Source organism: Phaethon aethereus, assembly GCF_964289735.1.
Source record: "Phaethon aethereus genome assembly, chromosome: 12".
NCBI classification, from domain to species: domain Eukaryota; kingdom Metazoa; phylum Chordata; class Aves; order Phaethontiformes; family Phaethontidae; genus Phaethon; species Phaethon aethereus.
Window position 1 is genome coordinate 15,420,930 of NC_138588.1, and position 25,818 is coordinate 15,446,747.

General features: G+C 37.3%; 1 protein-coding gene across 5 annotated transcripts in view; it reads left to right on the forward strand.

Annotated features, from left to right (window-relative positions):
* The window catches only part of TCF12 (transcription factor 12), a gene marked incomplete at its 5' end in the record, with an annotated part of 164,186 nt that overhangs the window by 56,248 nt on the left and 82,120 nt on the right, over positions 1–25,818 (forward strand). For all 5 annotated transcript variants that reach the window (XM_082005128.1, XM_082005129.1, XM_082005131.1 and 2 more), the window contains one exon: positions 2,768–2,870. In XM_082005128.1, coding sequence (XP_081861254.1) covers positions 2,768–2,870 — 103 coding nt within the window. The remainder of the gene's footprint in view (positions 1–2,767; positions 2,871–25,818) is intronic.

Consider the following 25,818-nt stretch of genomic DNA (forward strand, 5'->3'; position numbering starts at 1 on the left):
ATACAGATGTAAAAGCAAGGAATGGTATCAAGAATGCAGTTTTATTTGAAGTACAGCTTAAATGTGAAGAATGCTTTGAAATAACTCTGTGTAATTTAAATCATTGTCCTTAGCGCTCTTCTGATTTTGCTTAATTTGCTTTTGTGAAGCGCAAAAGAAGTTTGTTAAATCAAAACTGCATGTATTTGTGTTATTTTGTATTCATTTAGTGTGGGTGAGTTATATGTGGGAATTAGCCCAGGGTTTCTAATCCCAGACAAAACTGCTGCTAGAGCTGATAATCCATAACTCATTACTAAGACTTTGAATAACTGGTGTCAAGGATGGTGGCCAAGTTAAGACCTTTTTACGTAGCTCCACTGTAGATGAAGGCTGAGAGAGGATACACTTTGCACAAGTGTAAATTCTGTAATGTTTGACAAAGAATGAAATGCCTGGCAATTAATTTTAGTTAGGAATTGAATTCAGGTACAGAAAAAAACAATTCTATTTAAAGTGCTTGCATATGCCTTAGTACATTTTTTCCCCTGTAAACATTGTTTTCTATGGCTTTAGTGTCGTGAAGGGCTTCTTGGAGCATTTTTCAGGTAGATAAAGTAGTCAATTTGTCTAGTGGTGTAGAATAACTTTGATGCTGTGGTAATTGGGAGCACATGCATTCTGTGAAATTGAGGGTATATGAAAAGAACAAGATGTAAATTATTATTTGAAGGAATTCTGATGGTAGAAGCGAGAACGTTCCTTTCTGTGTAAACTATCCACCCAGTTCTCCAGTTCCTCTACTTTGGGGGGGAATATACAATATTAACTTGGGAAGGAGCATTATTAATACTGTGGATTAGATAGATGGTGTTGCATGATGTGTAACTCTATGAAATGAGTCTTACCCCTATGGTATTTTAAGTAGTATTATTTACTTCGTAAATAAAGTTCTCTTGAATATTTCAGTTGTTGAGGCTCATCTAGGCATCGCTTTCTGAATGTCTGAGGTATTCTTTTTTATCACTGATAGGGTCCTTCTTAGTTTCTTTCAAAAATAAAATACAGTTGAAGTATTGTCTTAAGGAAAAAGTTTTTTTTAAAAAAAACACAATAAAGAGTACAAGCAGAGAGCCAAACAGGAAGTTACCTACTTAAGTAGGTAGGTTGCTCCTCTGTTTGCAAATACTCGTTTCTTTATACAGCAGGTTTAATTTCTTTTTTGTTTCATTTCAGCATAAAAATAAACCACATGTGGTGACCTTAGCTAGGAGCTACTTCATTTCCTCGGCAGCTGCTGCTACATGCTGCTTGTCTGACAGACGGGGCTAGGTCATGGTTACCAGAGGACACCCTTGTGGTCATAACCAAGTTGTAAATGTCACTAAGATTGTTTCTGAATGCCTATCACGTGTGTATCGCTGATTTTGAAGTGGATAAAGTCAGCCAAAGATTCATTTGGGAGTTGGGACTCCCAGAAGATTACTTTTAAAGCTGAATAGCGGCAAGAGTTGTGACATGCATCCATAAGCAGCAGTAGTGATTTGACAGTTATTTAGCCCGCAGTTACTGGCCCTTTTGGTAGAACTGACAGCACGCCTGCAAAGATGGTGAGGCCTGTTTCAGCCCCATTAATGTTGTCTTGAATGTGAGCTTGCGGTCTGAAAAACGATAAATGTTCAGTGATTGATGATTTTATAGTCACAGGGCACTTGGGATGGTTTCTGATAGCTGTGAACAATTTTCCCCTTTCCCTTAATTAGGCCTGAGCTGTAGGGTTCTCTCTGCCAGGCTTAGAGAAGTGAGTGAGTGGGAACTGTAAGATAAGGTTTACAAAATGTTTTTCAAAACTTTGGCTACAAAGGATGTGCTATTTTGAGTGCCAGGTCTGTCATGTTTTATTACAGAATAAGTGATTCAATGCACATCTGATGAGTCTGAATGGCAAGTACCGTATTCATACCTTTATATGGAAAAGCTGAAAGCATTTTGAAATGTACACAAGAGAATTTTAAGTAATTGGGTTAAGTAAATATGTGCGTCGTAGGCCTTCTGTGTTTTCTGTCTCTATACCTTTGGTGCAACCTTTCAAAAAGCCAGTGTTTCCTAACCGCAGAAGGATCACTGCAACCCTGATAAGTTGGCTATACTAATGCTAGAAAACTGCAAAACAGTATTTCAGTTTGCGTGCTTGTTTGCAAATTGGGTGACAAAGTTGTTTATTTAATCACTATTTGAAAGTAACTCTCTTGTCAGTGAGCTGTGCTGTTTAGTAATGTGATAGTGTCAAAATGCCTATTAATCTGTAACATTAATAGCAGGCTGCAAGGGGAAATGGAATTTCTTCTCATGTGCACTAACATTTTTTCCTAAAGTCAGTGACTCTTCCTGACCTCTTTACTTTGTTCTTTTATTAATACAAACAGAAACCTTACCAAAAAAATCTGTTGTAACTTCAGACAAATTTTACTGTCAGTGGTTAGTGACTTAACACTAAGAGAATTCAAACAGCAAAACTTCTCAGTATTATTAAATTTTTAGAAATATTATCCGTAAGGACACAGCTTATTAAGAAATTATGTGGTTTCTTTTTGATGGGGGAGAAAGAAGAGGGAGAGAAAGTAAAAATGTAGGCAGGGAGTAATTTCTGTGAGATGCACCCGAAAGCCAACTTCTGTGATTAATGACCAATTGTGACTCTGCGCTTTTAATTAGGAAAGTGTCATTACACTCAATTAGCAGGGCTGCCAAATAATCTGTTTAATACTCTGGTCTTTTTTTTCTCTAGGGTTTTGCAGACAGTCCTCATTACAGTGATCACTTGAATGACAGTCGATTAGGGCCCCATGAAGGATTGTCCCCGACACCTTTCATGAACTCAAATCTGATGGGTAAGTAGGTAATTCTTTACGAGTATCCCCTCAAAGCCTCTTTGGTCAGAAAGAGACATTTTTCATTCCCTTGTCTAGGCCTGACATGTCAAGCATCTGGAAGTTGCTCTGTTCCTCATGGCAATACTGACTTTCCTATTGAAATCTTCTTATGTTGGGCAAATTCCTTATAAAGGCCATTGTCCAGGACTTTTTAGAAGAAGGAACCACCTAGATTTTCTCAAGTTGATCTAGAAAGCTGATATTTTTGATGTGATTTTTACATTCCCCTTGTAAATTCTAAATTAATTTAAAGCTGAATTTTCTTTAACTTTTGCTGAGAAGACATCTATAGCAATTTTTAATCTGTGCATTTAAAAAATTTTTTTTCTAACATTATCAGTTCCTGAACTACCTACCAATTTACTTCAGGCTTTTCTTCAGTTAATAATTTGAGGGCTTGGCTCTTATTTTGAATCTTCCAATTTCTTTTATATTTGTTGTATTAGAAACATTGTCACTTCTAAGAAATAGATGCAAACTCTTGTTAACTAAATATTGTTAGTGCTTCCGGGCCTGTGGCTGTCCAATATTTTTTGGTTTTGAAACTGGATAAAAAAGCAAGCAAAGTATGTATTATATTGTGGTCTTAGGTATTGAAAGCTTTTTCTTCATTGCCTGCACTTTTGTGTTACCTGGAACATGTTAATGTATTGACGGCATTGTTTGAAACTCTTCTTTTTCCTATTCCAGTTTGGAGCATTAAAATATTGATTTCAAAATATTTATTGCTTGGTAATACATATTCTTAGGACAAATTTTTTTCTTGTATCCTAAGCTTTAGGGATAACTCAATATTTTTTCTGAATTTACAAATTCGACATTGTTTCACTTGTATATTCTGTGTCTTGTAGACATGACCTATTTTGTCACGTCAGTATTGTCCTTTTAAGACATAGCCATGGTAATCTAAGTGGATTACCTAAATCCAAATCCGGGTGGTCTGCAATTTCTTTTGGAAATCTTTCTAATTTGCTCAGTCTTTGTTTACTACTTCAGTTTTCTCTGAAATAGAGGCAGACAAAGCACAGCTCTTGCTGAAAACAGAATTTCATTTAAACCTTCATATATGAATCTGAAAATATGTAATTTTAAAATGATGGTCTCTCTAGTGTTTGTTTAGAGAGGGTACATGTCAATTGGTCAATGATACTTATATTTAAAGACAGCACGGCTAAAATGTAGTTTCCCTTAGTCATTTTGATAAAGCAGAGTAGAGCTTCCCCCCAATACTGTTTCAAATATGTTGTCTTTTTTAAATGCAGGAGACTAAAAAGACAAGCTATTTCAATTGCTTCTCCAGTATTTTTTTCAGTAGCATCTATGGAATGGCTCTAGGCTTTGTAGCTGATACAGATTTTATTTTACAAAAATAGATAACAAAGGTTGACCTCTTTTTTTTTTTTTTTACATTGTATTACCAAAGGCAAACTATTTACTCATGCTTTTATTTTGAGCAATCCAATTTCTAAACAATGTATGCCTTTAAATATATGAAAAGAGTAATTGGTGCAACTGTATCTTCTTAGTTTTTCAGTTTTATTGAAGAGGTGGCTAGGTGATTCCATTATACATATTAGAATTTCATCACTAATACAGATTTGAGAAGATGCCTCCATTGAAATTGTTTTGTAGAGAGAATTAATGAATTGCAAGATAGATATGTTTCAGTTGCTTACCCAAAGCAGTTGTGAACTGAAATATATTTCCAGTGCTTTATGGCTAACAGTTCTTATGGATTTTATTTTGTTGGAGCAATAGTACTTCATTTCCTTCTATATGCAGCAAGGAATTATAGAAAGCTTTGAGTATATATCTCTGAAGAAATTTATATCTCAAAACTCTAAAATATGCTTTAAAAAGTATTCCACCTGAGGCTTTTGGCTTGTCATAACAAAAAATTATTTTACTTTCGTTACAGTATAAGATGAAGCTTTGTATATCATACTTTCACATAATTAATCTTTACAGCATATCTTAGGTTGATGCTGAAAGTTTGGAGACGGGAATGGTAAAAGCTACATAAAAACTCTGAGTAGCAGTTTTCTGTGTAGTACCAATATATATGTTTATGGTGTTTTTGTCTGTTACTGAGAAGAAAAATGAGATTTCTTCTTAAGTTTTTTTTAAACAAAAAAATGTTACAGAGTTTGTTAGTATCAACTTGTGGACACATTCCCATAAACAGAATGAAAACGCCCATCTTATTACTTACTGTAGATTGTATTTAATGCATTGATTGATTATTCTGTGATCTTCAGAATTTAAAAGGAGACGGAGGCTAAGAACATGAACTTGATGAGCTTATAGGAAATATCTCACCAGGCTAATAAGAGTGATGGGGTGTCTGGGGGTTTCATGCTGAAAATCTAAGAAACACATCCCTTCCCAACATTTTATCATGACTGAAATACATCTCTGAAATAGTTAAAAACTATTTAAAAAAAAAAAAGCAACAACATATTTCACCATTGCTGTCAACACTTAAGAGTACCATTAGAAGAAAGAATTGTGTGTCAAGGGGATGTTGTTATTTTGTGTATTGTGTTCAGCCGTAAGCGTATTTGGCTGAAGAGATAGCGGATTATAAAGTGCCACTGTCTTTCATGATGGAGCTCTCAAACATTTTAATGATCTTGTACATTGCAAAAGAGAAATTTTGTCTAACAAGAGTTGATAATGATTCAATAATGAACAATTTGCCATAGAAAGATGCATTTCCATATTCATTTAGATATTTTTTGAAGTGTTTTGCCGAGGAGGTAAAGCTATTATGTTGGATTGGTTAGTGTTCTTCACTAATGATTCCAGATTTATCCTGTGGATTTTTTTAGTGTAAAAAAAGGGCTGTTGCTTATATTTTAAGTAAAACCACCGAATCCTCTTGGCACCCACATAGTCTGTTAGTATCCATAGAGATGTAGAAAATCAGGGTAAGGTATATTGGTGGTATTGTAGCTCCATTTAGAGTTGATAATCTTTGCTTATTCAACACTTCCTGTTTTAATTACATTCTAGAAAACTATTCACAAGGATATGAGATTCTTTTCTCTAATTATGCTGCCTTTTAGTACTCTGCACTTGCAAGTAGAGGTCAGTTTTTTGCTAGGACCCTTCAAGCATGTGGTATTGTATCTTCTGTTGCACTGTTCCCTGGACTTCATTCTGCTGAGCTTTTCTGCTTACCCGGAAGAAAGCAAGCAGATCATTTTTCAATATAGCTTAAAGAGATTTTTGTTGGTCCTTCTTGAAAATTTGAAGTGGGTGACTTCTTTTCTTTTGTGTGTCTGTCTTTCCACAAGAAGTAGAAAGGATAAAGGCAAAACTTTAGTGCTCTGTGTTCATCATCTGTGTACTACACAGTTCTACAAGCTTGTACATGATAAAAATTCATTTAAAAATGTAGTCAGTAGTGAGTGAAAAGGTGGTGGTTGAATGTAAGCTTGCCATGTTGAAAGCAGTCCCTTGAAGGAGAAAGAAAACTTGGAAGAATGAGCTCTCTTTCAAGTATACTTCCTTGGGCTTGCAAGTAAGCTATATATATATATATATATATATATATACACACACCCCCCCCCCATTTGTTTTACCCTCTCTTAGTGTGTAACTGTCTTGTACCAATGTAGCAGGTGGTTTATAGGTATATGCTAGGGAGAAACTGCTGTGTGGAGGTAAGGGCGGCAGAAGTGGAGAGGTGCTTGATGGGTTGAGGCCAACTTCCATTAACTTTTCAAAGGTAGTCTTTTGAGTTACTGTGAAACTTAAGACTCATTTTGTGGATTAATCTTATAAATGAGCAATGAATATCTGGATTGGGATGCCTTCTGATTTTAGAGTTATTGTTCACTTAATTGGCTTGATTACGTGATTGCGAAGGTTTGTAAGAATGGCTGTGTTTCTGTCAATGCATCTTTCAAACTAGTGAAATAACTATTTCTAATTTTTATTGTAAAATCTATCATTTCACTTGTACGTTAAGCACTCCAGTTGGCTTGGATAGAGTGGTAAGTATTTTTAAAGATGAGTGTTTTTGATATGGTAAACAGCTGAAGTCTCTGTAAGCTCTCCAGTATTGATAGTATTCTTGAACAGGTGATGTGAGCCTTTTAAACCTTAATTTGGGAATGGTTATTCCCAGGACAAAGAGAGACTTTTGAACTTCAAAATACAATTAAAAGAAGGCATGCATCTGAATTGTTTTTCAGTTAAGAATCTAACTAATCTTCAGGAAAACTGCTAATTTTCTTTTTCAGTAGTACTTCAGTAAAAGAATTTTGGAGTCTGAAGAGATAGAGCTTATTATCAAATGACTTTATGATGGTAAAGGCAATAGTAGGAAGCAAGCAAGGGTAAATAGTTGTGTGGTTTTGGGGTTTTTTTCTGGCAATCTTGTTTTAATTACCTTTTAGGAAGGGAGAGGTCAGATAAGAGTAGTGAGTTGGCAGACCTTGTATTTGTCCAAAATAATAGTTAGATTTCTTTGAATTACCTTCTGTAGTCATTACACAGAATTTAACACATGGAATGAAATAGGCATCACAACGGAAATGATCTCTGGAGACATGAGTAATGTCAAGATTGATCTGAAATAATTTATATGCAGTTATATCAGTATTAACTTGGAGAATGACAGAGACAGAATATTTTGAATCCTTCAGAGAATTCATTAGGAAGAAAGAAGAAAATGACTAAATAGGTGTACAATACAGATTGTAAGTGCTTCAGTTCATTTCATTTTACAGGAGCAGGGCAGTAAGTTGAAAGAAAATTGTGGAAGGATAGCTAATAAGCTTTACATAGTGCACAATTATCTGTCAAATATTATTGTAGCCTAGGAGTTCAGAAAAACTTGTAGTAAAAAAAAGATGCAAGTATAAGATCATCCACAGTTACAGTACTTAGGGGTACAAGTCTCCTGCTGTAAGACATAGGTCCACCACAAGCCATAGATTGTAAACTTCCCATGCTGGAAAAGTACCTAGAAATTCACTTTACAGTAACTGGCATCATACAGTTTCACACTACTGTGTTTACATTTTATCAAATCACTTATTGTTTTGATTATTGAAGCTAAACATACCAAGATGCCATCTCATCTATATGTAATACATCATGGCTACTTTTCCCAAGCATTGCCATTGCTCCACCCCAGTAAAGCTTCATGGTTTGTTGCTTCAGATAAGCTTATGGTTTTTTTTAAAATTTTTTTTTTTCCCAAATCATTGCATATAATGAATGTGGCAAATGGAAGATATCCACTTAAATTTCCTTCTAAGAATGTTTGGGGCATGTCACTGTGCTTAATTACTTGATGACAGTGGTTTTCTATAATAATATGAATTGGCTAAAAGCCTAATGTGAATTTTGTAGTATTTTGTTGTTTATAATGAAAATTCCAAACCCAAAGTAATGTCTTAAGTAAAATTGAAATATTTTCTTTCTCTCTTCCCAATAATTAAACGTATCACTTGCCTCATATATGAACGTATAAAATGCCTATAAATAAATGGAGGTCCCTGTTTTTTAAATGCTAGCAATGTGCCTGTTCTTTTGTTCTGGGCTGTTTCTGCAGCTGGCTGTGTCCTGGCTCTGGCCTGGCACGCTGGGCAGAGGCAGGCTCTCATCAGTCAGGCCCGACGTGCTGGTTACTGCTGGCACAGAGCTGCCGATCTGCAGGCTGAAGGTTTCTTTTTTTGCGATGTTTTATATCTCTTGGTACAGTTTCAGATTTATCTTCGTTTTTTTCCCCAGGTATTAAATTAAATAAATTCCACTCACACCAAAGAATTGCTCTCATCTGCTGTTCATTTTCCTTTTGTGAAAGCTAATGGGTTTCTGGGAAATTAAATTACACAGTCATTTAGTGACAGTGCTAAGTGCAGGGCATTTTTACCCCTGGGTTTTTGCTCACAAGAGTGTGTGTTAAGCTTAGTTTTCCCTTCTGTTTACAGTCATATTTCAATCAAATAGCTTTCCTAACATTTCTTTAAATACAGTAATACCTCGAGGCTTTCTACAAATGTAGCGCGGAGCTCACATCCTTTGCAATGTTGTGCCGTGGCAGGTGTCTGCTGGTGCTCTCTCCCCCTTGAGACTTTTCCTCTTCTTCCTAGTTCGCAGCTGTGGCAGAGGGGCCCTAGCAGCCCTCCTCAGGTGGTGCTCAGGTGTGGCTCTGCCAGGTAGGTGCGCGCCGCAGCTGCCGGCTCTCCCGCCTCCCCTGGCTGCCGCTGCTGGCAGGAGGCCTCGCGCCGCCGGCTCCCTGCTGCCGGCAGCTCCCAGCGCGGGAGGGTGGAGAGGGGGGTGAGCAGGTGCACGGCGGTCGGCCTTCCCCCTCCCTGTCGGCGATCCGCTCGCTGCATGAGTATGCCGGAGTGTGGAGGCAGTTTATCCTTAATGAGTATGGGTAGTACTGTGCAAGTTAGATTTTTATAATCTCCAAATCGGTGTTGGAGTTGCTTTCAGACTTCAGTCTGCAGCGTTGTGGTTCAAGACAAAAACAGAAAGGTTTTCTTCCTGGCAAGTAAGAAAGTGAAGACATCTGTCCTTGCAAATCCATCAAGCTACATGATCTCATGTTGTACTAGGAAGAGCTGCTGATTGCTTTTCACTGGTTACTACCAATGCTACAGGTACCTTCCCGGGACTCATAGGAGTCTCTGCAAACCCACAGTGTGTCCCACAAGCAGAACTTGCAGTTCTGGTGGCCCGTGGGCAGTAGTTGTTGCTTGTACTCGGCGCTAATGTGGGGAAAAAATGGGACCTAGTGTTAGTCGTGTTGGAGGATGATGAAACACTGTCGTCTTCAAAAAGGTCTCACACTTACACAGGGAAATTTTTGTCATACTAAGTACTTCTGAACTGCCAGTCTGGGAATTTAAACATGCAAGTCTGTGGCTTTTAAATTTTGAAATATTTTAGTTCTGATAAAATTTGTTCTGTGCAGCTTGGTTTTCAGTTAATGTAGTCTGATAGATCTGAGTGTTGATTTATTCACAGTGTACTCTGCCTCTGAAAAGGGGAATAAATAGTAATCTGATGAAATTTTAAAGTCTTGCATTTCCTCTTTGTTATAACATGTCAGTTTAGCTGCTGTAGGGTATGTTTATCTGTTACAAGGCTCATCAGTGCATGAAATGCTGAAAGGGCATATTTCTCTCCTGTGGTTCCTGCCATCCCTGGGCACTTGTAGATGTGTTCCAGTGGATGGGATCAGCTGGGTGAAGCTGTAGGTTTTTACATTTCAGTCTGTCTGAAGGCGCCAAGCTCCTTTCCAGGGAGAAGGGGCGGGGGTGTGTGTGATTCTTTCCTATACTGGTGATGTAACTTCCCCATGAGGCAGTTGCTTAGGGATCTACATAATAACTATTATCCTGTTCAAATAGGAGACTGTAGAAAGCTCACTGGTGATTAAAAGATAATTTTGTAATTTTTCATGGCTTGTCTTTGTTTAGCAATAAAGATGTTTGCTTATCACCAGGTGCATAAAAATAATTTACTTAACCTCTATCTCATTCCGTTAAGTTTATTCCATTCCTGGGTGCATGTAGCTGTAGCCTGTCAGTTGCTAGCTGTCCAGTTTTTGATAAATGCAGCAGCCTGTATCCAGTGATGAAATTCTGAACTGATCAACCAAAATACCGTAACTAGGCTGCTCATGCCAAAACAAGTGGCTTTTGTGATTTGTGGCATTATAGTATTTGCATTAATGTGATTTCAAGTTGCTAATAGTTTTATTCAGAGACTGGGTTTTAGTTAGTGAAATGCTTGTTGCTGCTGGAAACCTGACTTTGTTTAGATACACAGACACCTCAGAGGGGAAAGCAAAACAGATTAAATAGAGTGAGCCTATGAAAGATTATTCTTTAGGTGCATGAAGGTGTTGGACCTCTAATACTACTGTTTTTGTGAGTTGCCTGAGTGGCCACTGCATTTTCCCTAGAGTTGGAAGCTGCTGTAGGTGTGCAATGCTTCAGCTATCTAGTGGATTAATGGAACGAGTATCATAAAACCAAAACAAAATTTTTAACCTTTATTTTGAAAATAATGTTTAGGCACTTACTTCAGTCCAATATTGCACCAAAGTTTTGTTCCTGGAAAGTGAGTGAAAGATTTTTATGTAACAGAAACATGCAGAAGACTGGAGAAGCGGCAACTCATTCTGTTCAGCGATGGTAAAATATCTCGCTTTATTTGCGAGGCTGTCTTGGTTGCTGTCTTTTTACGCTTTTCTGAAGGCTCACAGCACTGTGGCTTTCAGATGGGCGTTCAGCTTCTGTCACTCTACTGCATGTATGTATTGGGAAGTCAGCTGAAAATTCTGTGGAGTTGTTGTTTAGGCATCCAGATGGAGGGTCGCTTTGAGAAATAGTAGCCTCGTTATCCTTATGTGTAGAAGCTTCACCAGAGTGGCACTTGGCAGAAGGACAGTGCTGTTTGGTTGGGGATTTTTTGGAAGACGGTCACAAGCGGTCCTCTATCTGAAGGTGAAGTAGGAGAGTGAGCCGATACATCAGTTTATGTGATGTTGTGTTACATACAGGGTTAAAGAAACTGACAGTATTACTGGGATTACTGCTACAGGTTCCTTTAAAGAAAGCAGTAGCCTTAAGTTCAATGTTGAAATAAAAAAGGTTCATTTATATGGGAATGGGGAAGAAACACAGCTATTACTATTGAAATGAGTTGAGACTGATTTTTGCAGTTTTCCCTAGGACTGCTGATGTCTGGCCGTGAGCCTTAAATGTAGTTGAGAACGAAGTGCACTAAAATACGTAATGTGTAAATGTAAAATTTGTACATTCAAATTGGGATTGTGCAGATCATGTGCAAAACCAGTGCTGTCGTCACAGTAACTGTAACAAAGTTTTAGTTTACTTCACAGTGTAATAGGGACCTCTAAAAAGAGCCCGGCACTTCAGGCACAAAGGCAATACAAATGGGGCATCTTGTAATTTCTTCCTTTTATACAATGGGACATAGAAAGCAGAAGTTTTGAGAGTAATGTGTGACTTGTTAACAGTCTTGTAAGCTTCAAGGATGATCCCTGGGGTCTGCGTTGAATACCTAAGTGCTTGACTGTATCATAAATAAACTCGTATCGTGTATAAAATAAGTTCTGCAGCGATAGCGTATGTTTTCTGCATCGTAGGAGCAAAGTGACGTTTGCCTTACTATTTTGCTGTGATAAATAATGCTTCTGTTTCTGACTGGATTCATTTCTTTCCTATGACATCATGTGTTTGTTTCACGTGTTGCTAGTCCCTTATAAGCTGTCATCTCAGATTTAATTAGTTTATATATTTATTTGGAGTCTTGAGGTACTTCCCAACTTAAACTACAGGCTGAGTGACCTGCTTGAATAGAGATTTACAAAAATGAGTTCCTTACAGAACCATATTTTTAAAATATGCCTTACGTATCTTAAAAGTTGCATTGCCGTATGAAATATAGAAAATCTTTTGATCACGTCACCCTAACTTCAGAGGAGTTTGCAGAAAGCTCATATGTGTGTTATACTGTAGAAAGTATTTAGCACGCCTTAATATTCTACCTATCAGTCAAAAAATGAGTTGTTTTTTTATATTTATAAGTTCTTTTTTCTTTAATTTTAGAGGAGACTTTGTTTCCATATAGATGTGTGCGTTACTATACATCTTCAAGTTTGAAAGATCTTGAAATTGGTACAGATATGCAAGATTAGAAACGGAGTTCTTGCTTATTTTCCAGGATACAATTCTGTCTTACTCTGTACTTGGAGAAATGTCATCCTTTCACCTGATGTGAATTAAATCTTTCTTCTCGATGGGTGGGGTGATTTTTTTTTTTCAGCAGTGCTATGTTCTGTGGTGAAAGATCTGCTAATATATTCTGCCATCATCAATAATTTTTTTTTACATCTTCTGGCATTGATATTTTTAAGTGTAAGGTAAATGTCACTAGCATTACTAGCGTTTAAAATACTACTTTATCAATAACAAAGCTGAGAAACCCACATGCCATTTTTTTCAGGTGTCTGAATCTATCACTTTTCTGGGTACTCTCATAGCTCAACCCAAAGCCACTTGTTCATTCAATGCTCAATTTACCTTGCACCGCTGCATTGTTCTTGCCCAGCATACTGGGGGCTTGGGGGTTATTCTGTTTCGTTTGATTACTGAGAGTGATGGGAGGAGGAGTGATGATTGGCTTGTCTTTCTGGTGCTTGGCTGCATTTCCTTTAATTTTTTTGTTCACTGCTTTTATTCATCAATGACAATTTATAAACAGTACATGTTTCACAATGATACCAGCCTTGAGTGCCAAACAACTGTATGATTTTGTTCCTTTGTTTGACAGCTATCTGGCACTAGGCCCTGTGCACAATTGTAATGAATATCTTTGTCCAATATATGTATATATTCTTTATTTCATTTATATTTTTGCTATTACATTAGAAATGTAACTTCCTAGCAATATGGTTCAAAAGGTACATGGTAAAAAAAAACCCAACAACTTTGTAAATCTGTTAAATTGAGTATAAACCTGTTCCTTCAGTATTTTTTGGGGGGGTGGGGGGTGGTGTAAAGGGAGAGGGGCCAGAAGAGAAATACTGCTGGTTCTCATTGGTTCAGTGGCACAGTTGCAAACTGGGAAAAGGAACATGGTTTGTTGGCAGAGGGAAAAAGCTTGTGTGTTTCTCCAGTTGGTAATAGTTTTATGTAGGATAGTTTGCTTACATACACACAGTAAATGGGGGGCTTTCAGCAATATGTTTAGAACAGAGTAAAGGTAAAGAATAATTTTTTATTAAATATAGAGGATTTCCTTTATTGAGTTATCTCATTTTACCTATATAGAAGAAAATTTGGAGCACGAATGTCTGGAGCTCAAGATACTGACTTTAGCTGGCTCTTTAGTGCTTGGTTGACATTCTGCAATATGAAGGAGGCAAGCTTCCCTGTTGATTGTACTCATCCAAGTTTCTGTTTTGTGTGCCTCCCGCTCTTCCCCCAGCGTAGACAACAGCTTGGTCTCATGATAGAGACATAGTGAAAATGCCAGTAAACAGATGTGAAATAAAACACCAAATTGAAAGGCAGTGATTCATTGGGAGAATATGTTACTCAGGCCCCAGTAACTTTTTTTTCTTTTTTTAACCTGTGCTCAAAAGCATCGTTATTCCCTTGATAATCAATTTCAGTACTGCTATTGAACTGAAAGCTATATTTCTAAAGTTGCCACTGCTCTTCTATCTGATCTCTCCTGTTTTCCTGATGGTACTTCTATGATGCTTTCATGTTTGTTGATGCAACACAATTATTTGTCATTGGTCCAATTTATCTCCTCACAAAATGCCAAAACACCAGAAGTAGAAAATAATGTAAACTTTAATTTACACTAAAATTGTCAACAGAATCATCTGTCCTCGAATCTATAGAGTGTAATTTTACTGTAGTTCTACTGTGTCATTTAACTTGTATTTTTGTGCCTTGAATGCACCCATCTGGATCAGTACACTGTTCCACCTGAGCACTTCCATCAGGCTTGCACTTTGGGATTTTTCCTGTCTTTACCTGGCTCATCTGTTGTCTTTGGTCTGTTGACTTTTTTGACTGTTTTAAGAAGGGTGATTTTTGTGGTTTGGTGCACATGTTGCTCTCTGTAGTTATCTTTTTGTTTCCTTCATCTTAAATATAAAGAAAATAAAGCCTTAAATCTAACTATGCTCTGTCGTTACTTGCAGTATGGTACGTACTTGGCTCTAACATCTGACTTGAAATTTAGAGCATATCATTCTTCACATTCGCTCTGGTTTTTCTGTGGTTCTTTCTCTGTGCACCTATTACTGGCCAGTGCTATTGGTGGGATACCATGGTAGACGAGACTTTCCTCTGTTGCAGTGTGGGTCTCTTTGCTTGTTTGTTAGGCATTTGTACATTCAAAGCCAATATCTTCTAAGCGGTCTTTAAGTGCAGATTCTGAACAGAGGTGTTGTATTCTATTCTCCTTCACAGGACAGATTACTGTGCGCTAAGTTGGGAAGATCAAAACTGTTTGCTCTCATATTGCAATGGAGGTGTAGTAATGCATTCTCTAATCCTCTGTTAGAAGAGTTAGAAGTTGTAGTGAATGGACAAGAGGGTAATAACAGCCACTACAGGAAAATATGCTTTAAAGTGGAAAAATAATCATGTACTGATGGTCAACTTCTAAACAAACCTGCAAGACTATGGCTTAGTTACATGCGAGGAAGGAATATGAGCCGCTTGTTAAAACATCCTTTGGTTAGACTCTGAGAGAGTGAGTTTGAATGCAAAACTGCTAAAAATTTGCTTATTTCTATGTTAGGTCAACAGCATGGGTTCAGACACGCTGAAGGGGAACTTCGTAGTTTTTCACTGCAAAAAGCAAATTCACATACACAATTTTACTGTCTGGTATTTTGTTATTTAAAACATGTCCCTTTTACTGAAGCTTCAGAGATGTGCATGGATGCTTCTCAGAATGCCTGATCCCTTGTAGCATGTACCATGCTGCTGAAGGCAAGAATCTTTAGATGTCACAGTCATCTTGCCACACATGATGAATCACTTTGCCTAAAGATTTTTCTGCCTCCAAAGCCTCTGGGGTGGCTCTGTCTCCCTAAGGATATTCTGTTTGACTAGCCATCTGAGCTTACTCTGCTGTGACCAGTTTAGAAAGTACTAAATCCAAACTTTTTCTCGTTTTATTTCTGCTAGTAAATAATAAAAGGGGTTATATCGTAGAAATACCTACGCAGAGGATGCTGCTGGCCGAAATCAGAAATACAGCACAAAAAGAACTAGTTGGGCTTTAAAAAGACAGTATCACTTTAAACTTTTGTTTGAAGGGTTTGTTTTTAGTTTGTTACAAGAATCATTTCAAGTGATTGTAACTGCAGGATACGGTCCAAAATGTGGTTTTTTCCTTTTTTTTTTTTTTTCCCCTTTCTTTACTGCTAATGAACCAATGTGTGTATAATGAGTTTCATAGCTTTCCTGATTGTGTCTCTTTGGATACATTCTTTGGTTGTATTGGTCTCTAAGACAGGATTAGTGGCAGCTGGTAATAAAGCCTGAAGTTTCACGATACTGAATAGATATCTGGTCAACTGTATCCTTTCTGGGGTCCATAAATTTGCTACCAGGAGCCTGGGGGAACCACCCTACAAAGAACATTTTAAAAATACATCTTAATGTTTTTAGGATTTAATGCAGTTCATGCTTTTTAAATAGTTCAAAGTTTGTAGCAGGTAAACTTAAATTCGTATCTGGTTGTTCAGTTTTCAGATTTGGTGGTCTAAAAAGATACGCGTTGACCATTTTGTTGTGGCAAGATGCATCTTTCCCATTTTTGCAAACTTCTAGAAGTAGTGTAAGTAAGACACAGGACGTGACAAACTGCAGCAAGTAAATTTTATTTTGAGCTTTATTTTTGTTTTGTTTTTTTGTGGGTCTTAATTATTTATATTCTTACCCTTACTGCCTTTGACTGTGTTTTGGAGAATATGTATTCCTGTGTTCTCCCCTTCCTGTGTGATCAGTGGAGTCCCTAACTCCCTCTGTAGCCTGTTCAAGGTCTGTTGCTGTGAAGAGGAGGAGGTGGCCCTTTGCCTCCTCTACTCCCTCCCCCTGAGAAAATCCACTTGTTCTTCACGAGCGGACTTTTGGTGATTTTAAAAAGGGGGTGGAAATGTAACTGCGAAGTACTAGATCGTTTCATCTTTTACATTTTTACACAGAACCACCTTTTCTAACTTAACACTGCTTTTCTCCTTTCTGTCCTGTTCACCTTTTTCAAATTGTTGCATAAATAAGCATTGTTGGGAGAGCTGCTCATCTATTTTCTGTTTTGGAAGACAAATCTGAATAGAGAATTTTCCACAGGCTTCCCTTTTTCCCCCAAGGATATTGATTTTTTTTTTTTTTTTTTTTTTTTTAGAATGACTATTAATCTTGTGGAAAATATTTTCATTATCAAGAAGAGCCCTTAAATATAAAATAGCTCTATGTAGTGTGTTGTCTCTGTCATAACTTAAAAATCCTTCTTTTTGTTGAGAATGTAAAAGATATCAACTCCTTAAGAACCAAGTCATTAAATACTGTAAAAATAAACCCCCAAACAGTCTCCATATCATTTAAAATAATAAAAAAAACCCCAACCATCCCTCAACCTCAGTGTAATTTCAACTCTTCTTTGCAATGAGGTTTTTACTAATAGAAGATAAAACCATGGTCCTTTTCCCAGTTTGTTTTTTTCCTCATTCAAAATTTTGCATTATTTACCTTTTTTACATTTGCAACTTTGACAGCTACTGGAAATTCTTAAATATGCAGTCTCTGTCACATTGAAAAAATTGTATTGGCATGAAAACCTTATTTAATACCTGAAAGTATAGCATGATTAGTTATAAAAATGCTTATTTTGAAGTTAAAACCAGTTATGCCTGCCCAAGGTTTACTGTTCCTTTTTTATAATGAACCCAGCTGTGAAGCCTGAATGGCAATCAGACAGCTTGATGCTAACAGCTGATAATAAGGAATCCAGTTAGGCAAAATGTAAAATGAATAGTTGTTGACCCTGGATAAAGCTGAGTAACGTCAGTATAGATGATTAGATAAAAGGGACCAGTTCAGGAGTAGCTTGTAGCTAAACTTTAAAGCATTCAGTTTAGCTGGGTTTTTAAGTTTCTGTAGTAAACAACATTCTTAGTAGTGTTACAGATTGTCTTTGGATTTGAATGCTTAAAAGAATTGCATTTACTAAGGGGAGCATATACCTAATTTTAGCTATGTTTTCAGTTTTATTTGTTGAATCAATTTTGTAAAGTTTTTTTTAATATTGAGCTTGTCTTTTGCTTGTTAGGGTAACATTTGCATTGACTGCATCTCATTTAACCATTTTTATTCAAGAAATCACAAAACCTTTTCAGTCTTAGCTATCAACTGCCATAAGTTCCTACGCATTTTTACCTCTGTTTATTGTACCTCTATATTTGCTATATTTGTGATACTGTGAGTACTTCTTGCAGAAATCCACTTCAGGTTAACCTCATTACCAGTTACCGTTGCATTGACAAGATGCGGTTTTGTGTTTTTATGACTGTTTTGTTCATTAACTTCTAGCTCCCTCTTTCAAATAGTGGTGCTTCCCTAATTTTTAGTGAGTAAATCAAAGCTACTGCTTACAGGATAGATTTTGCTAATTTATACACTATATACTTGTGAATTATAACTTCTGTATATTTTAGGGGTAAGAATCATAGTATAAACACATCTTGACTGAAGTCCTTTGCTGGAGGAAATGTCTCAGGAATTATGTATTGTTTTGCTTATGGATTAAAATTCATGTTACTGTTGTCATGACTCCTACAGTGATTTGAACAAATGGATTAAAATCTGTTACGGTTCTCTTGATGTCCTTAGAGCCTATATAATTTATATAACAATTGCATCCCTGATATGTGTGCCATGCACTTTTTAAAAACTGTTTTCAGAAGTTCACTGAAATTTCTCTGGTGCATTTCATGCTGTCTTTGTAGAAATCCCCTTGCTCACGAGCAGTACCGCCTATAGCCTTCTTGGAATACCCTGTCTTTTGAAGTTTCTCTGATAAACCTTGTATTTTTGTGCTCTAGTTCCTATGTGTTGAACTGAACCCTCACTTTTCATGTCTTAGCTTTTTTTAGGTGTAATTATGTCACAAGCAAGCAAAACCCCACTCCTTTTCCATCTCAGTCAGTGAGAAGAGAGGCTCAGTTTAGTCTGAGGACCGGAAGAGGTTTAGTGTCTGGGGCATGCCTCCTACCAGACACCCGTGTCCTTGGCTTGATGCATGTAGTAGCACAAGCAAGGCAGGTGAGGTGCTCAGACTAGCCTGGACACTTGTGCTAACTGTCCCCTTGTTCTCCCTTTCGCTTAACGTTTCCATGTAAGGCCTTTTCTGAGAAAAAGAAAATACTGAGGCTTTTTCATTTTGGATGAGATTCTTTGGCAAAGTCCTCCCAGCCCTTTCCATTGTGAATGTCTCCAGCTTTAGTTTTTTGCCTCTTAAGAGATGTCAAGTCTATAGCGTAGCCGTCGGCTTGCCCTGTGTTGCATATGAAGTGTGACTAATATTAGTACTTAATTCATTATATGACATTTTTCATTTCTTTTCAAGAGCTTTCAAAAATAAAATAAGCTGAACTTAATCTAAAAAAATGAACTTATTAAAGAAGATACTCTGATTTTAACACTGTAGGTTCCCCAGATACTACAGTAATTAGCATTCTGGAAGTGCCCGGAATAGAACTGGTTGTCAGGCCCTTAATTTAGTGATTTATTGATTAATGGTTTTTGTATTCTAGTGTGGGAGAACACTTCCTCATCTGCTGCTGGTCAACATAATTCTGCAAAAGCATGTGAATATTCCTTTGATACTACATTTGTTCTTTAACCCTTCTGTGCTCTTCTAACACCACCAAGTCTGCCATCTTTTTATCGTGTGGAGTTTTTTGGATTACAGGACTCTTGATTTGGCCTTGATGAATCATACCAACACTCTGAATTCAGAGCAAAATGCAAATGCTGTTGTGCATTTTTCTGAGATCTTTGGGATAGGGAAGGGAAGAAGCCAAGGAAAGAATATAAAATGGCCTGCAGCAGTATAAATCACCAAATGATCTGGATTCTAACTATTAAAAAAAAGTGCCTTCTGTTTCTGACATGATTTTTTCCCTTCCTTGTATTAATGAATTAAAGTATGCTGTAGTCCTGTTGTGTAGCCTCCCAGGTTAGAAAGGAAGAATGCAGTTGACCTAAAGCAACATGTAGTGCTACAGACTGCAACCTACCGACTATACTCTTATCATGCCTACTATACTTATTTCTCCAAGTAGCTGTCAGCAATTTATGCCTGAAAGCAAAGCTGAGGTGGTTCAGTAGATGCTAGACTTGCCTGATTTAAATGTATAGTTCAGAGGTGTCTGCTCCTCATATAATGAATTTAAGAAAAACAAAAGTAAAACTAAGCCTTTTGCTTTGATATCAAATGGTGGAGTCCTACCTACCCAGGCACTTAACAACAATCTAAATGTGAAAAGTGCATATTAATAATTTGTGTAGTCTTTTACATTTCAGTTGCAACTCATTTGACTTTTAGCCCCAAGGCATAAAAAAATGTAATTTCAAGAGAAGATGCACTCCTTGTCACATTTGTTTCCTGACTATCTTTGTGTCGTAACAGTGCAAATACTTAACAGTACAGTGTGACAAGCTCTGGCCAAAATGTCTCCGTATCCTCATGCCCGTAATGTTTATTATACTCCTAAGTCATTAATACCAGAAAAATAAATTAACATTTGTCATTGGCCTTCTTTGCAAGCTGTAGTCAAAAGCAGCTAGTGCTCGGATTCAGGTGCTGGTGTGATCACATCACGTTGCGTAATTTTTTTTTTATCCACTTGTTTTAAAACTAATCTGTGATACTTGCTTTAAAAGAAATAATGTCTTTCACTGAGAGCATTGGCAAGTGTAGAGATGATTTTTTTTGTAATTTTAACTTCAGTTTTTTTCATTACCGGTGGTTCTGTTTGTTTCAGAATTTTGTCTAACATATCGCAGAGTGCAGATGCACATTCTTCTATTGATTTTCATCCCGCTTTGTCCTTTATTTCTGCTTGCCTGATATTGTTCAAGGGTTGCTTTGTGAAAGGTGCGAGCGTCGTGCACAGTTTATTTTGGCAAAATGAATGATGTTGCCATTGATCTGCGTCTGAGCCGACTGTCCTTCCTGGGGCAGAAGTTCTTAGCTTCAGGTTGTTTCCTTCTTGCAGGCTGTGCTCAGATTGCAGCGTGGAGCCGGTGGTTCAGCTCTACCCGGCACTCTATTAATATGCACAACATGACCGGTTTCGGGGGAAGGTTATTAGAATGCTGGTTTGTATCCTCCAGTGAATGAAATGATGTGTGATTATGAAGTCATCAGGCATGGACCAGTAAGGCTCGAGAGAGCCTCCCCCCCAGGTCCTGGGGGTGCCATTGATTGGTGACCATGTGTTTGTGCCCGATAGACTGTGAAATGGTGTGTTGCTACACGGCTGTGTTGCACCTGCGCCCCACCGAGGTGATTGATTGGTTTGGTCATGTGGAATGTTCCCATCTGGTCTGCAGTAATGTGGTTTTTGGGGGGGGGTTTGTTTTTTGTTTTTTGTTTTTTTCTAGTTGGGTTTTTTTTTTCCTTCCTTCCTCTTCTCTCCCGTTTCCCCGTCATCTGCACGCAGCGAGCGCTGGCTGGGTAGTTAGAGCAGGCAGTTGCAAAAGGCAGCGCGAGTCTCTGCCTCGAGAACAAAGTCGGGCTGCTTGCAAGTGCAGCAAGCAGTGTTTTAATTTCTGCTGAAAGGTCAGATAGCGTGTGATGTGCCAACGAGCAGCTTTGGGACATCTATAATTTTTTTTAAAACACTGGAGGAGGGACGGGATACAACAACCAAACCCCCAAACTGATGTGTTGCGCTGCAGATTTCTTACCGTTTTTACAAAAGCGCTCTGCTATTGTAATTAGATTACCCAAGTAGCAGTGCATGTGGAAGATCTTATTTAACCTCAGCAGAGTAGTAGTTTATTTATTGAAAACTACTGATGTTGCACTTTAAAAGCCAAGAAATTATTTTAGTTCCTTTAAAAAAAATTCTATAGTTACATTGGGCGGTCTTGTTTGATATTTCTTAATCTCACTCCTTTTTCATAATTGATCTATTCATTCCACTTAATGACTAATTACATATCAGAGCACATCATCAGCAGCATTCATCATTGTAGAATGTAATAATCAATGACATTTCAACAAAGGAAAAAATAAATATGCAAATAAGGACTCATTAACATTTGCATGAGCTGTTTGAATAATCACGTTGCTGACAAGGCTGTAATTAACAGAAATTGATGCTGAGTTCAGTATTTGGTAGTGTGTTTTCTCAGCGTTTTATTGTTGTCACTGCGGGGGCTGGAATGAAGTTCTGCTCTACTTGTACCTTGACTTAGTCTTGAATGTGATGTGTTGTGCCAAGGTAGCAGAGGCTTCTGGGAGTCCTTAATTCATCTGTGACCTACACTTAATGCATAGAAAGATATTTTATTTAAATTATCATATTGTTAATGAAGGACTGTTAAATTCTTGGTAATTATGCAATAACTGAAGGCAAACCTTCTCTCCAAAGTCAGGAAAATTTTAAAAAAAAATTTTTTTTTAATTGAGAATCTTTTACATGAGCCAGGCACTTTGAAACTATAGGATTTCTTATTTACATTGAAAATGAGGTATTGATGTAGGGATTTTTGGTGGCTGGGGGTTTTTTTTTGTTTCTTGTTTATCTGGCACAGTGTATCAGTGTCAGGAGACTTGAGCTTTATTGTAATTGAAAATCACTTGCTAAGGAAAATGTTGTATAATTATGAAATGTATAGTCTCTCTCTTTCTCTGTGTCCCCCTCCCTTTTTATTATTGCCACTTTACTCCCCCCTCCCTTTTCTGTCGTGTCGTCCCCGTCCCCCCCCCCCGAAGCTTCCTCTTTTTGTCATGTATATCAACTGAAATGCACAAAACACAATAAAGCTGTTTATGTCAGTTTTTTTGGATGACTGTAAGTGCTGATTATAACAAGTTTAAGGAATTTCCTTTGTTGAGTGTGTACCCACACCATATGGCTCAACATGGAACATTAACTTGACAGGGATAATGGATTGTGGTATATGGAGACAATTTTGCCTGCAGCTTCACTATAACTCATTCTGGTTGGGGATCACAAGTTTATAATATAGGATGCAGCAAACATCCAGATGGATTTACTTTACATAAAAGAGTTGCATTTCTTTTTATTTCCTGCCTGTAATTGGAAAAAAAAAAAAGACTTTTAAAAAAAGAATTAAAAAGTAGTAAACAAAGAATCGGTCTTATTCAGGGAAGAAAAATCTTAGTGAAACTGTATATATGTGGCTGAACTGTTTTGGGTATACTGAAACATAGGTGAACTGTTGTTACTTATACACACATACACATAACAAGATTTTTCAAATAATATCTCGAGTGGTTTCAGTTTTCAAAATTATTTCAGTATAGCTCCAGTTCTAGAAATACATAATGTGCTAGGATGGTTTGAAAAAAGCTATTTGAAACAAGTCTCTGATTTTTACTTAATTATAATGACTTTTTTTATCATAAGCAAAATGACTGCTTAATTAGCATTCTGATGCTTTGGTAATGCTCTGATGGTACCGTGTTTTCTTTCAGGAAAAAATAATCCTTATAAGCTTATATAAGGAAGTAAAATAGTGCTGGAACAGTTTAATTCATTTGTTTCAGTGGTTGCCTGATATAATGGGAAGTTTACAAATGTCTTAGAGTGTAACAAGTCACTGTAGATCTAATGCGTCCTATGGAATGATCTGCATGCCCAAGGTAAGTCCTAATTTTACAAATACTTCTACATCTGAGAGACTTTAAGCACGCATAATCCCATTAAGCATGTATGTAGCTGTTTGAAGGATCAGGGCCATAAATCCAAATTTAGGATTTCAAATAGAGCTACATGAGATGCCTTCAGCATTCTTGTGCTTTTGTGATTGAGTTATAATCCAAATAAAATGGGGTACTTTGCTATCTGAAAAGCAGACATCTTTTAGATACTAGTGTTGGAGATGCCTTTAAAATATTTATTTTTTTTGAGACTCTGGAAATCTTGACCTTCCTTATCCAAAATAGGTGCCATAATTTTTTTTTTTTGTTTGAACCTCTCTCACATGGATATAAATTTGTTAACTTTTTTAATTAGCTCTTGAGGTAAGTACCTGAGCAGATGGAGAAGACATGGTTCATGGTTGGGGAAGAGGGATACTGGTTGTGATTATAATAGATACTGTTTGTCTGTTCAGTCTCCCTCCCCCATTGCAACTTCATAGGTGGACATCCCAATTTAGCATCTCTAATCATTATCCGAAGTTTCAGAAAGTAAACAGCTAGAAAGAATCTGCTTTTGAGAAGGGAGCGATAAAAAGGAATCACTAATTACTGACCTATGAAGAATCTGTGTTAGCTTAAGATAATGGGGTTTCTTTCAGGTTTTCATGCTGCAAATTATACTTTAAAAAGCTTCTCTGGGTTCATTCATCTTCCCTTTGCATACCAGGCTGTATGTGTGATAATCACAGCCAGGTGGGAATTTACTGTGGACTTAAGGACATAGTTGCTTGTATTCTTACTATGAAGTCCCTTATTTGCTGTTGCCACTACAGTTGCAAAAAGGCAGTCTCAGGAAAACACATGATATATTTTTAATGTTTTTAATAAAACTTGCTCCATATTTGAAGTAGAGTAAGAACAACATTATAACTAGGGTGGGTGTCTCTAATTTATCGTCCACTGTTTGGGAAACGCTAGGATAGGGAAATGTGCACCAGTGTTGCAATGAACTTGAAGAATGTAAATCTGTAGATAAGAAAATTCTTTCCAGGAACTGTAAGGGGAGTGGACTGTTTCTATGAGGTTCTAGACTTCTTGTGTCCTTTTTGGCTTCAGAAGGAAAATAAGAGTCAAAACCTCTGAAAACACTTAATAAAAATGAAATTTTGAAGGTAGCATGTGTGTCCTGTGTCAGTATTTGCTGACCCACCAAGGAACTTCTGTAGGACTGCATTTGCAAAATAACATGAATATTCTTCCTAGGTTACAGTGATGACTACCTGGTCTAGTTGAAGTGTCCCTGCTCATTGCAGGGGGGTTGGACTAGATGACCTTTAAAGGTCCCTTCCAACCCAAAGATTTCATGATTCTATGGATATAGATTACACTCCAGTTAATAGTATTCTGTGAATGTGTAAGTGCTGCGTTGGCAACAAAAAATCTTCTTTCTGTGTGTGTGGGGGTTTATTCAGCTCCTGGAAAAGCTACAAAAGCAGGCTTCCCTTTTTTCTGATCTTGTAATCTGTAGTGGCCTTTGGGGAACGCACTGATGATCCAGTCTTGTTAATGGCTTAGTGTAAGGATGTTATAAAAGTCCAGTAGGTTGTCAGTGAAAGGCCATCAATAGAAATTTATTGAGTAATGCTTGAAAGGAAATTCCACTGGCCTCTGACAGTAAGCTGCTGTAACAGTCTTTGATCCTGAAGGGTCTGCTGAATCTCAAGTTGAAGTCAGTGGTTTGGGTGTAAAGAGCAATGAATTTTTTCTTTTTGTTTTGCTAATGATTTATTAATAAATATTGCTGCAGTCCTTGGATTAATGTTTTTCTTTATTGAGCTGTATTTTAAAGGAACTTGGTTGGAAGGAGACTATTGTTCCATTTTGGTATAGGGAAATACCTTTAGGTTATATTTCCCATCTGATTATTTTTGTAACGATGTAGGCATTTGTTACAAAGCCATGGATATGTTTGATTGCTATAGATGTGGGCAGCTCAATCTTCAGCGTGATTAGAGCACACGAAAACAGGAGGGGGAGCTCTCAGCACAGCCGCAGCTGGGCAGAGCGGGGAGCAGTGCAGCACTTGGTAACCGCAGAGGCAGGAGGGGCTGCAAGAGCTGCAGAGTAAGGGGAGCACCCAGAGGGAGCTGAAAATGTGCCACCAACTCCCCTCCATTTCAAACTCTTCTTGGAAAGTTGTTTTCATAATATTTCAGTAGCTAAATGTGGATGTTTGTGTCTCCTTTCTTTTCCTTAAACATATACATGCTGTGAGCCAGGACTTTGTTTCTCCTCTTGGAGAGGGTGCATTATTACTATATTTTATGGAAAAATCAGAAATGTATTTCAATCTGTATAGTCTAAAGAAGTTAGTTTCTAGCTTAAAACAGCACTTCCCTTAAGTTGCAAATTGGTTATCAACATGTTACACTTTCAATATTTTCAGAAATTTGGACAGAATGTCTTAAAAACT